The sequence below is a fragment of the Conger conger genome, chromosome 9 (assembly GCF_963514075.1).
Source record: "Conger conger chromosome 9, fConCon1.1, whole genome shotgun sequence".
Classification (NCBI taxonomy): Eukaryota; Metazoa; Chordata; class Actinopteri; order Anguilliformes; family Congridae; genus Conger; species Conger conger.
Genome location: NC_083768.1, coordinates 45,978,385 through 45,992,088, shown reverse-complemented (window position 1 = coordinate 45,992,088; position 13,704 = coordinate 45,978,385). Strand labels below are relative to the sequence as shown.

At 41.5% G+C, this 13,704-nt stretch overlaps 1 protein-coding gene across 5 annotated transcripts in view; it reads left to right on the top strand.

The window, feature by feature from the left end:
• Positions 1–1,453: 1,453 nt before the first annotated feature.
• The window catches only part of akap9 (A kinase (PRKA) anchor protein 9), a 64,804-nt gene continuing 52,553 nt past the window's right edge, over positions 1,454–13,704 (top strand). For 3 of the 5 annotated variants that reach the window (XM_061254092.1, XM_061254093.1, XM_061254088.1), the window contains exons 1-7: positions 1,477–1,698; positions 4,095–4,331; positions 8,180–8,224; positions 9,042–9,200; positions 9,802–9,957; positions 10,585–10,782; positions 10,953–13,379. In XM_061254092.1, coding sequence (XP_061110076.1) covers positions 1,651–1,698; positions 4,095–4,331; positions 8,180–8,224; positions 9,042–9,200; positions 9,802–9,957; positions 10,585–10,782; positions 10,953–13,379 — 3,270 coding nt within the window. In that variant the 5' untranslated portion in view covers positions 1,477–1,650. Of the gene's footprint in view, positions 1,699–4,094; positions 4,332–8,179; positions 8,225–9,041; positions 9,201–9,801; positions 9,958–10,584; positions 10,783–10,952; positions 13,380–13,704 lie in introns of all 5 variants that reach the window. The other 2 variants (XM_061254091.1, XM_061254089.1) reach the window with 2 other exon arrangements.

Here is a 13,704-nt window from a genome sequence, read left to right as displayed (position 1 = left end):
GCTTGCAGTTTAGTCTTCCCACAGCAAGAGGTAGACCCTTCTCAACAGTCAATCATTGCATTGTCCCCGATAATTTACATTATTAATGAAGCACAGACAATGCTTGATTATTTTTTCCCTGTATTACCGCTGCTGCTTTCATTGCATAGAACCACAGGCATTGTGCTGGACCAGGAAAAAGAATCCCCTTAAGCAATGTGAAGTCGATATAAAAGTACAATTATTTATCCTGCACAAATGGTTAAATAAGGCTTCACTTCATTGTGTTAAGGGCTGGTTCAAACTTGCTGAATAAACAATAATTTATAGAATCCAAAAATAGAAAGGAGAAATAAAGAGAAAATGTCTTTGGGTTAGTGTATCAAAGATAGAAACCAGTAGAGTGCTGTGAAGGTGTGGTGTGCATGTGCGGAATCAGATATGAACGAGCGAGGCCCATTCTCAGGGCTCCCTATATAGGCTGAATCAGGTGTGCCCAGTTACTCTTATATCCAACTGTTAGTGTACTGCCACTACACAGACTGAAGAGGGCATGGGGAAAATTAGGTTGTGCATAATTTATGTGCCAATACTTTCTAATTGGCTAGTTCAGGAGTCCAGGACTGGTTGAACTCTGGAATTGTGTCACAAGAACCAATAAGAACCAATAAGAACCACACAGACACAGGGATGGCAGGCTTGAAATCAGAGTTCCACAGAAGCAGGTCAAGTCCAAGCAACCAGGGTACTGTAGAGCAGGCAGGGTGAAGTCACAAGACAGGCGGAGGTCAAAGCCGAGTAGTCAGTCAGAAGAGGGCAGGAGAACAGGAGGGCCAAAAGCAGAAGACTGGTTTGGAAGGCAGGAGAGGCTGGAGCAGGGCTAGGACAAAGACGGGACTCAGGAACAGGCAGGAAGAAACGCTGGAAAGTATGAGGACACCTACAGAGCTTCCTTCTTCCAGCTGGCAGATGCGGCTAATGTCTGGAACTCGATGGAGAATTCTGAGACGGACTGATGCTCATAAATGACAGGAAAGTATTGGTGGTTGGGTCCCTTGATTCCCAAAACGCCATTCCCCAGGCACGAGCCTTCCCAGCAAGAAGGGTAATGATGAAGGCTACCTTGGAGCGGTCAGTGAAGAATGAAGAGGTCTGAAGCTCAAAAACCAGTGAGCACTGGGCGAGGAAGGCATAACAGGATCTAGATCTGGAGCACCAGTCAGGCAGGGGCAGGCGTGTTTCCGGAACTCCTCTGGATATCCTTGTGGATAAAGTAAAGTATCCTAGTGGATAAAGATTTATATGAAACGCATAGGTTTGTGTATATCCGCATTCTCATAAACACAGATGATGTCTTTTAACAGTTTTGAGAATACTAAAATTCCAGGAAGTAGTTTCTCTCCAGTGCCATAGGAATTTGGTACAGGCTTTGCTGACGCCTTCGTGACGTCATCAGAACCAGCCCTGTTTACGTGGATAACATGGCGCCCGATAGGTGGCTTTTTAAAGGCTATCCTGTTCACGTACGTGGGCAGCAGTTCGAATAGAATGGGAAAATAAAATGTATACATGTCATACAAAAGTATTACATGAGTGTATTAAGCATTGCCATGCACTTAATCTCCGTATAACGTCTTTCTTATTCTTCCTTTGGGCGTAGGAACAACGATAATGGAAGACCAAGAGAGACAGAAGAAACTGGAGGCCGGTAAAGCAAAGGTAGCTGTGACATTAGAGTTTATAATTTTCCATATTTTAAGGGCTGTAAAAAAATATGTCATTCAGATATTTTGTCGAAATGGTTTTGGACGTCACCCTCGAGTAATAGAACACACAAGCTGCTCCGTTGCACCAGCTGTCATGTCCCTGATGTTAGAGGAGTTGTTATTGAAACACGCGTTGTGCTTCATCACGAGGTTTTATCTTGTAGCCAGTAGGTTTCCACAGCAGTTTAATTTAAACAGTTAAACCTCTCCTTCTTGATCAAAAGAATAAAAACTAGTATTTTTGATAGCAAGTTGAAAAAAATGTTGGAATCCGGTGGAACAGGATTTCCAAGATCCACCCTGAGCGGCTTGGTTACTAGCTCGTGCTTTACCTTCATTGGTCTCACTCATTGTATCGAATCAGCATTAGCATATTTCTAAATTATCTGCTAACACAAATGTGGCCCATGGTACCAAACAAAAGTTTTGGAAATGTAGCCTATAGCTACATGGCCCACGGAGCTGTTGCTCTCTTTCAATCTAAACGATTGCTTTATAGTATTAGCTTTACAGTAAACTGCCTTTATTTCTGTAATCCAACATAATTGTGCAATTCATTTGTTTTTGGTTAAGCTAACTTCACATTTTCAACATGTTGAGGTGCTCGAAGGGGCACTCTCAAATGCAGGGTCAGTGTGACTGCGGCCTGCTTGGTTCTAACACAGTCATCTGAGAGGTTTAAAAATAGTACAGATATGCTGACTTGATGAGCAGGACAATATTATGTGCCTGAGGAGGATGGGAAACAGTTCAGGCTCATTCTGTATGTTTTTATACTGCACAGACATACATTTAATATAACTTGTTAACCTATATACTTGTGGGTCATTCCGTGTCAACTCAAATGAAGTGCACCGCAGCATCTCTTCAATTTCTTCATTTTTTTTTTTCTGTGGTGGTAGGCAATGATGAGGAATAGAAATCCTGAAAATATGAGCTTCATAAACTGCTTCAATTTGGTGCTAGAGACTTCTAAAATTCAGGAATGCATCACTTGAAATGTACATAGTTGCATTACATTTTTAAATGCTCATAATTCTACAGCCAGACTGCCAAATAATTTCATATTTGGCATCCTGGGGCTACATAGCATGTAGAATTCAAATCAGGTCTCATTTTGAAGGTATTGGGCTGTTAAATGTGATATTTTGTTCACAAGAAGCTGTTTTCAAGGCGTCACATTTCAAGAAGTAAACGCATTTTGTGATTAACATGATGATTTTGTTGCCTAGATAATTGTAAATATTAAATATTAAAATATTTTTAGTACTATTCAATCTTCTCTTGTTTGGTGCAGTATACTGTATATTAATTCATGAGGTTATGGTTTTTGAAACTGCCTTAGAAGCCGAACCCATCAAGACACCATGACACATTTTTTCATGAAAGGTAATCTATCCAAAGTTGAGGATGGTTGCACACTTCTGGCGCCCCTTTTCAGTGGAATTAAAATATGTATAAATATGCATACATTTACTTAATTGTATTTTTCGGTGTAATAACTTACACACAATAAAGAAACAGACAGCAACAATGTGTTTACTTTTCAAGATATGGCCCCTTGAAAAATGGCTTCTTGTGAACAAAACATAAGCCCCATATCTTCAAAATGGAAAGAGATAAATATTTTTTGACACCTGATTATATTATACACGCAAAGCACTTCCAAGATATCAAATGTATGCAAAGTGTCTGTACATGGCCCATATGGCACCCTAGGCTTGTACTTTTAGAAGAAATAATGAATTCATTTGAGGGCTATTCTTTAGCTTAAAGGTCCAGGAAACCTGAAGCTGTGAATTCTCAGCTGATGTTGTTGTTTTAGTACTTTTTTGCACAGATGGCTCAGAATATGGAAAGCCTGTGCCAGGTTTTCAGTGGCAGGGTTATCTGGGTAACATCTCCGTCACTATCTACTGGCAATTCCTTTCTATTTGTAATATATAAATGATGCTTTTGCCACTTTTGTGCAGGCAAGCTCAAATTGGAAATGCCTAGCTAAGCGTTGTGCTCAGCATGACAAATCTGGATGCAAGAAAAGGCATACGTTTGGGCCTCCCAAAATAACACCCCGTGCCATGGCCACTGCAATTTTACAATAACCCCAACAAGTAGGATTTGTAGTGGCAATTTTCGCAAGGAGGTGTTCACCAGATATTGACAAAGGCAATTGGATTTTGCTTTAAAGCTAGTACTTACTAATGGTATTTTACCTTCACCACTGTAATGCGCTGTGAGTAAAATGGGCTATATAATTGCAAGCCATTATTATTATTGTTGTTCTTGTTATTATTATTATTAGGCCTTTTTCCAGGCTAGGACTAAAGCCGGGTGAATTGTGTGTTCCAGCTTGCTGAATACCGGCAGAGGAAAGCAGAGGCAGATGGGCAGAAGAAAAGCAAGAAAAAGAGGAGAACGGTAGGGGCCCAGGGCCCAGGCCGCACGCGGGATGAGGAGGAGTGTGACCAGCCGTTGGGCCAGGAGAAGACAGGGAGCAGAGCCAACTCCCCTGTCACTGAGTTCACCATCAGCAGAAAGCTGCGCAGTGGAGAAACGGTCAAACATGACCAGGTCTTCACCATAGAGGTACAGAAGTTCAGTAAAACCTGGCGAAAGCTATATCAGCGATTCCCAAACTTGGTCCCGTGTATGCTGGTTTTCGTTCCAACCTCAGTGGAAATCCTAGAACTGTTAACAAGCTGTTAAATTTCCTGAAGTATGTGCTTTTCATGTTCAGAAGGGTTATTTACTTACTCGTTAAGTCACTTTTTGTCGGACATGTTTGTTTTTGTGCTTATTGTACTATTTTATAAAAACATCAAAAGGTTAATCAATATGCTCCTAGTTAAGTTGCTGAACACATGCGTTTCATGTCTTTAATTATTTTTCCCTTTGTTTTTTAATGTACTGTACTAATGTAATGTAATGTACTGTACTGCCTGTTGGTTGGTTTTGTTTGCTAGCTGTCCACAATTTCACCAATTAGGAGCTATTAATTTGTCTTTAATTTGATCAGTAAAAGAAGATTATTGTGCTAATTACTTATCAATTACTTATCAATTAGCACAGTAAGAATAAATATGAGAACGTTATTCTTCATGGCTTTTTTTCTATTTCTGACAATAGATAATAGGCCTAAGAGGGTGAATAATCCCTCAAAACATCAATATCAGATCATTCAAAAGAAATAGCAGTTTGTTAATTTTCTGGGATTGCAATTGTGGTTGGAACAAAAACGAGCATGCATAGGGGGCCTTCAGGATCGAATTTGTGAATCACTGACCTATGTATACAGTGCCATGAAAAAGTATTTCTTCCCTTACTGATGTCCTCTATTATTGCTTATTTGTCACACTGAATGATCCTTTGATAAAATGTAATAGCAAACAAAGGGAAACGGAACACAAAACCCGTTTTTAAGGTTCCAAACACCAAGTGTGTGTCGGACCCCTCTAGATTTTGCTCAGAATATTAGAGGGCCAAGCACCAAGGGTGCATAGGACCCAAATTGGGATTATTTGGGGGCCAAGTGTCACAGGTTCTTAGGCATGTCACTTTTTTTCGCCGTAATAAAAAAAAAAAAAAAACCCATTCTTAAAACTAAAATGCACACTATAGACAAGATTTTGGTGAAGATCTGTAAAAAATCTTGTTGTTCAAACTAAGTTTACTGGGTCTAGCCACCAGAAAACATTGTCCTAGCCAGGAGAAAAGCCACAGCAGTGGAAGGCTTTCTAGCAGCTGGGATGCTCCGCATGGGAGCTGTAAAGTTTACAGCATACGTACAAAAAATAGGAATAAATCATGACTGATTACCTACCACATTTCACTATGAGCTTTTCTTGTGATAAGATACGTGTCAATTCCTTCAGTGTGGTTCGATGTTGGTGCAATGTGCAGGCACAAACACTCAAATTAATATAATCTTTTGAACTGTTGAATTCTTTCAAATTGTCGATATTTCTTTGTTAAATTGCCTGTTAAAAGTGAGCCCAGACATCAATTTTGTTTCACGTTTGTGATTACATTGCAGGCAGAATGTTTGCCATCCCTAATAAGTTGCTGTTGGTCAGTTCATCTCATCACAATGTGCTAGGCTAACTAGCATATTAGCTTAAGGGTATTATTTGCACCCCACAATTGAACTGATTTCACTCATGAAATGCTCTGCAGTGTAGCTCAATTTTAAATCTGAATAAAACCAATCATAATAACACCACGGAATAGAATAAAATGATAGTATATAACCTCAAATTCTATCAATCAACCTTATTGGTTTTAAATGCTTTTAAATGTAATACATTTTAAATTATGTTCATAGTAAGTACTGCCCCCTCTGAATGCAGCAGTATATGACCTGGATTACCCTTTCTTCCCAATAACACAGCTTCCATTTACATGCTTGAGAAAGAGGGTACTGTTTAACTAGACTTTTATTAACTATTATTTTGCACCGATTGAAACATAAAGTAAAACATTTAAATGTATTCCTTTGAACATGGGTGTGTGTCTGTTTATTATTCATTTCTTAGAAATGTAGGATGAGCAGGTAAGCAATGCACTTTTGTTTTATCAAAGAGCATGAGTACAAACAAATTAAAAAGGAGAAAACAATTGTCAAATATATAATAGATTATTGAGAATTATGCAGTTGCCATTAGCTACATTTCTGAATTTGAGAAGATGAAAGCTTCCCCCCTTCCACCCATGACCACAATGCGTATAAATACAATAATGGCTATATAATAGTTAGAACAAAATCCCATAAACGGCATTGCAGAATGAACTGATGGACGAAAATTGATTACTTTTACCATTAACATTGCCGAATGTAGTCTGGGCAATTTGTTTCATTTATATTCTTCTTTTAATCAACCAACATGTATTTATGTGATTGCAATTTATTATGCATTTCTACCTTTGGGTGAAAATTGACCTATTCCAGAATTTATTTTGAAGTAAACCTTTATTTCTTGTGTTTTAATTGAGGTGTTTCGAGATTACTTCTGTAGCCTTTAGCTTTGAGGTCATATATTGCTTGAAAGCAAAATTGTTTTAGACTGACTGACAAAATTTATTGTTAAGTCCCATGCAAATGCTGTTGCACAGGATATGCTATATTATATATGGGGCGACATGGCTCAGGCAGTAAGAGCAGTTGTCTGGCAGTCGGAGGGTTGCCGGTTCGATCCCCCGCCCGGGCTGTGTCGAAGTGTCCCTGAGCAAGACACCTAACCCCCAAATGCTCCTGACAAGCTGGTCGGCGCCTTGCATGGCAGCCAATCGCCGTTGGTGTGCGTAGATCTTGGTCAGTCTTGTTTTAACCAACTAACCAATCAGAAATGATTTTATTTGTTATGATGAACAGAGCATTTCTCTAGAAAGTACAAAAACACAAAGTGTATGTGTATCTGCCATTTGCACGTTATAACTTGCGATACGCAGTGGCAATTCTGACTTGGGTTGCATGCTGAGCTTCTGAAAGATCATTGGTCATTAGATGTGCAGTGCATTTAAGTGTGTGCCTGGGTCTGTTGTTGTACATTTCTTTAAGCTCACCCCATCCCATGTCAACACATTGACATGGAAATTGCCCGGAATTTCTATCCCATGACTCACTGTTATGTTACTCACTGCATAACTTGAAGATGCATTTAAACGGTGTTCGGTTCTGTATGTCAATAGCTGATATTGCGTCTTGTAAGAAGGACAACAACAGGCCCCGATGCACTTAAATGTACATCTTATGAGCTGCATTTTCTTTTGGGCATTTAGGTTACAGAACAAAACTAGAGTGAAAAGTTTATGTATGCATTTAGCTGTTATCAGAAAAAAAAGTTAAAGAGCTGGAGCTTATTAAAATCTGTGTAACCTTAGTAGGCTGGTCTGCCTTATTAGAAACTGTAGATATGTCCATTGCATAAGGGCCATTTCAAACTATAAAGAAAGTAGCATAAAACGAGACAAGTTGGCACCATCCTAAACAGCCGATTCTGAATGTGGTCTGTGAGAGACAGGGTGCATGTCAAGGCTTTTTAAAGGCAGTTGGGAACTAGAAGTACAAGTGCAATGATCAATTTGTCCACTAAATTTCAGGTACATTAGCTGTATGAACCTTCCGAATGCCTTGGAACCATGTGTGGCTTTATCTCTGTTTGTTCAGACTGTACAGTAACATTTTTAAATCAGTTAAGGACAATTGTTGATTGAATACAGGCCGGTCTATTCCTTGGCTTGGCTTATTGCTTCACCATGGTCACTGTCCACTGTTGAAATCTTTGTGAAATGGCACTTGATTTATGCATGAATAATTACTCACATTAATTCCTACCAAAGTATACGATAGAAGCACATTTTCACCCTGAATTGAATAAAAATAACTTGTATTAATAGTATTCATGTGGATAATAAACAAATACCCTTTTCTGTTTCAGCCTGAAAGTGAGGTGTCCACAACAGCTGAAGACTGCACATCAGAGGTATGGCAACTGGACCATATGAACAGTGTTGTGGCCTCATTTGTCAGACTGTAGCTTAAAAATCCCAATGACAATTTTGTATAACTGTGACACTGAGAACGAAATGTAATCAATATTGTTTTTAGTAAAAATGGAAAAAAGCTATGGTTCATTTTGTTAATAGGGTTTCCTTCATGTGAAATGCCAATTCTGTGGCTGGTTATGGCCTTCTGGCCTAGTGTAGAAAGTGTGAACTGGAGGGACTTGTTCATTGCCCATGGTTTTCTCAGGGTTGTGGAATTAATTGTCTTTGAAGAATTGGCATGGGCACCAAAGCTCTTTATTTTGCAACTCCATAAAACACGTGCTGAAATGGTCAGCTAGGCCATCTCAGTCTTGTTGTAATAGTTACAGTATTGTATATTACAGGTAAATTAAATGGCCATGGTATACAGAGAATACAAATGAGTATTATTTTTTCTGTGTATTGTCATTTTTATTGTTCTGCACGGTGTTTACTACATGTTATGCAGCTCTGAGCTCCAAGCGTGAGGAATTTCTAATTTGGAGACATGCGTCTGCAGTACTGCTTATTTAATGAGAATCACAATGCTCACAGCTGGATAAAGAGCTGCCTGACATTTCAAAGTTGTAAATTATTTTGGCCAAGTTAGTTGAAGAGGGGGTGGAGTGGACAGAGTCGAGGGTCTGAGATTGTACAACTAAACTGTCACAGGCAATTCCTTTTGGGATGAGGCATGGTTTAGGTGAAACTGTGTCCGTATGCATCTGCTGTTAGAAGCAATGTAAGGGCTTCTAATTGTATTTGAATTGATAGGAGGAAGACCTGCGTGTTCCTGCATCTCACTCTGAGCATGAAGCCAAGGGCTTGCGAACAAGGATTGAAATGATGGATGATGAACTGGCAGCAAAACAACAGGCCATGGAGGAGCAGACCAAAGAGCTGGAGGAGATAAGGACTGCCTTCAGCACAGAGGTACCCTCTATACTGCACTGTGAAATACAAATGTGAAATTGTGAAAGTGTTAATGTTTTCCGAAATGTAAATGTTGCGTATGATGCTAAATGTTGCTAAAGGCAATAAACGCAGAACATGGATTGCTTTTGCCTGACATCATATCTACTACCACGGCCATATTGCTGACGCAGATAACCATGGCAGTTGACAAATTGTCAACTCCGCACAAGTGGTAATAGCAGCGCAAGTTCTCTTTGAATTATGGGGGAGTCAGGGGGAAAAAGAGATTCAAATGACACCAGAGAGTTTGCTTTTTTCGCCACAAAGTGGTCATTCACTTTCTTGTGTGCCCTATTCTCTTGCCATCAAAAAAGATCAGTATGCATTCAACTTAAGCTGTGTATGCTCAGATAGTGTTTACAAGATGGTTACAGATATCTGGGTAAGTTAGAGGAGGTCATTCTCTTCAATGAGTCCAAGCTTCCAAATTATTGGGCTTTCCAAATTGAGAGAAAAGGGCAAAAAAGAAAGTTTGACTGTTGATCTGTATTAGAGTTTTAAATCCTCAATATCAGGAAGTCTGAAATGTGACTTTGTGAATGGCGTCTTCTGTCCTCAGCTGCAGAACTTCGAGGCGGCGGTAAACCAGCGCGATGGCATAATAACTCAGCTCACCACCAACCTGCAGCAGGCTCGCAAAGAGAAGGACGACATCATGAGGGAGTTCCAGGAAATGACGGATCGGAGTCAGAAACTGCAGATCCAGTTCCAGCAGGTATCTGGAAAATAACAGTTATCTTCAAATATGATGTGCAATTCCAAGCATATGTTTTCAGTAAAAGAGATCTGCAAAGCTGAGGTTTTCTGAGAATGTACCACTTGGTGGTGATCCCCATTATTGCATTTGATAATTATTTGTGGGGTGTACCAGCCAGTCCTACTGTTCTTCTATAGTCCTGTGGTCTTGCCAACCGACTATCTCTACTTGCCTTATGGATGTGGGCAGTAGCCTCACATTGAAAATGAATGGGGGTGCTGTTGCTGGCCAGAGGAATGTCTGCCTGTCTGTACTAGGGGATACAGACAAGCAGGAAAAAATGGTTTTCTGTGATTTTTAACAACTTTGCTGTGACTGCTCAGTGATTTCAGCCAGTTTCTGTGACAAACAGTCAGCCTTTCTGATTGCAAATGAATTGCTATTTTATTCATTTTGAATCACTGCCTGAGTGATAATATATTAATCTGTGTGTACAGTTCATGTCTATGATTGAGGTCTGGGTCTGATGATGTCCAAAGTTCATACTAAATATTTTATCACCTGCAGTCTTCAGTCTCGTCATGTAGCTGCAGGATCTGAAGTTGTTTGAATTCCAACATGAGGTATGTTTTTGTTGTTCCACAGCTTCAGGCGGGTGAAAACCTGAGGAACAGTAGCCACAGCAGTACCGCAGCAGACCTCCTCCAGGCCCGGGTGCAGATCACCAGCATCCAGCAACAGGTTGAGCAGAGAGAGACCCAGGCCAAGGTCTACTTGGAAAAGATGGATGAGCAGCAGTTACAAATCAGTCAGCTTCAATATACCCTCAACCAATCTGAAATGGTAAGTAGTCAGGACCTACTGGGTTTTCTGTGTTCATATTCTGTGGGCAGAGAATTGTGAGATTGTGAGATTATGATATCATTGCATTCTTCAATGTTTATTATTTCTAATAATGTTATTGAAGACTCAACACTTTCAAAACTTATTGTGCATTTTTGTTGTTTTTGCAGTTGGTAAGAACACAAGAAGAAAACCTTTTACAAAGATTAAATGAAAAGGATGCAGTGATTGCAGAACAAAAGAGAATTATAGCTGATCATGAAAGCTTGCTGACAGTAAAACATGATCTGGAGGTGTCGCAGAAATCATTGAATGAATACCTAGAGCAGATTACTGAGCAAACCAAAGAGTTGGAACATTGTCAAAGTGAATTATCTAGTTCAAAGGAGAGGGAACTAATGTCATCGAGTGAAATACGGCAGCTGATGGGCGCTGTGGAGGACCTTCAGAAACGTAGTCACAAAGGCAGCCAGTCGGAAAGTGACACAATGCACAAGTTGGAGGTGGAGATGGAGCGGAAGATGGATCGACTGAGAGCGGAGCTGGACGAGATGTATGGACAGCAGATCGTCCAGATGAAACAGGAGCTCCAAATGCAGCATTCGTCCGAGATGGATAGACTGAGGGAACAGGATAAATCTGAACTTGAGATGTTGCGAGCTCAGTCCTCCACAAACTTAGGTCAGATAAATGCACTGAATGCGAAAATTGCTGAACTTCAGCAGAACGTAGAAGAGGTCCAATCACTGAAGAAGAAGGTGCACCACGAGCTGTTGCTTGAATCTGAGGAGAAGCAGAATCTCCTGGGTCAGGTGGAGAACCTGAAGCAGGAGCTTCATTCTGTTAGGAAAGCAGAAATAATCTCCCAGAGTGTAAACAACCAGGAGCAGGAGCAGAAGCAGAAGCAGGGTGAGGTTCAGAGACTACAATGCACCATCGGCCACCTGGAGGCCCAGCTGGCAGCTATAGAAGAAGCCAACAGGGATTTGGAGTCCAAGCACGAATCCGAAGTCACCAACTACAAGATCAAGTTAGAAATGCTGGAGCGTGAAAAGGATGCAGTGCTGAGCATGATGGCGGAGTCCCAGGAAGCTGAGCTGGAGAGGGTGAGGACGCAAATGCTCTTCAGTCACGAAGAGGAGCTCACCAACCTCAGGGAGGTCTTGCAGAAGGAGAGTGCTCTGCACCTCGAGAACCTCAAAGATGAGATGACCCTCAAGCAGAAACATGCCATTCACAACCTGCAGACCAGTCTTCAAGAGCAGCTTAGGGCGATGGAGTGTGAAAAAGAGAGTTTGGCCACTGAAAATGTGGCGCTGTTAAATAAAATCAAAGTGCTGGAGGAACGTCTGAATCAGCCTGTGGAGAGTGCCAACTTGGTGGAGTCATCCACGCAGCCAGAGGTACAACAGGTAGAGTTGGAGGGAGTTGGCCAAGAAGAAAAAGAAAAGGATACAGACTTATCAAGAAAGACTAAAGTGGTAGCAAAGACTGGCAAGCAGAGAAAGAAAGCTTTGAAGCTTCAGTCTGAAAAGATCAATCTTAAAGAAAGCAATAAAGCCATCAAAGAAGACGGAAAGAGAATGCTTGAACAAAACGTCGGCTCGAGGACACAGGGGAATATAAAGGCCCAGACTGTAGAAAAGGAGCAATTGTGCAAGCAGCAAATAGGGGAGGATAAAATTAAAATACAGCAGAATACTTTGTTTGAGAAAAACATTGAGGTGAATTATAAGGAGCTAAAGGAAGAATTTGCATGCCTTCTTCAGATTAAAAGAGAACTGGAAGAAGAGATTCTCAAGGTAACGGCGGACTATGAAGTGAAACTGAGTGACCTGCAGTCACAAATTCAGAAGCTGCAGGAGTGCAAAGCGCAGCCCCGCAAACTACAGAGGGATAATGGTGAGGCAGACAAAATGGAGGAGGATTTCATCGACGGCAGTAAATTAATTGAAAAAAACACAATGGAGCGCCCTGAGACACTTGACGCTCTTCGCACTGATAGCGGTGCGCCGTCTGAAGTTTCTGAGCAACTGGTGCTGAAAGACAATCGAGCGGAACGGGCGATGGAGGATGTGCAGTCGATCGGCGCTTCGAACGAGGAGCGAGACGGGCGGCGGGAAGTAGTCATGGGAACGCTGAGCACGGAACGAGCGAGCGCTCAGCTGTCCGCAGTCCTGGCCCGCGGCGGCGCTCCGAGTGGCTTGATCCGGGATCGTAGCCGGCAGATTGAATCGTTGGACGCGAGGGCGTCTGCGCCGCAGATCGCCGAGGGAGAGCACGACCGCACTCAGCAGCAGCAGCAGCAGCGGCGTGTTACCCAGGCACTTGAAACGCGGGCTGTGAATGATCAGGCTCAGGTTCACGGGCAGAGGCGTTTGGTGGAGTCCTCTGCCTCAGGTCTGCAGGAGGACGGGCGCTCGCTGCAGCAGAGGGCCCCGGTGGGAGAAACCCTTCGTACGGACCCAGAGCGGAAAGCGCTAGATTTGGCTGCAGCGGAGCAGGAAATCCAGGCTTTGATGGAGAGGCTGAGAATGCTGCATACACCACAGTCTGAAGAAAAGAGAGCGTCACAGCAATCTGTCACTCTCCGACAGGTAGGCAGTCTCCCGTTTCAGCCCCCCTTTGTGCAGACAGCTGCTGTAGTCTCTTAAACATCCCTGCTGCGAAATTAAATTACCTTGCCTTTTCTTTCTGTGAAGACTCATCGCGCTTTTATATTCTGTGAATCAGGGCTGTAAAATTGAAACAAAAACTGTGGTTGAGAGAGCTTGTACAATAATATTTTTTATCTTTCTAAATTACACATTTAGCATGTTATGATTTCAGTGGCTGGCAGTCTGTAGTGTTTTCCCCTGTTGCATGTTGATGTCTCTTGGGTGACAGGAAATGCATTTTAGATCTCAAACTTCAGCAAATTAT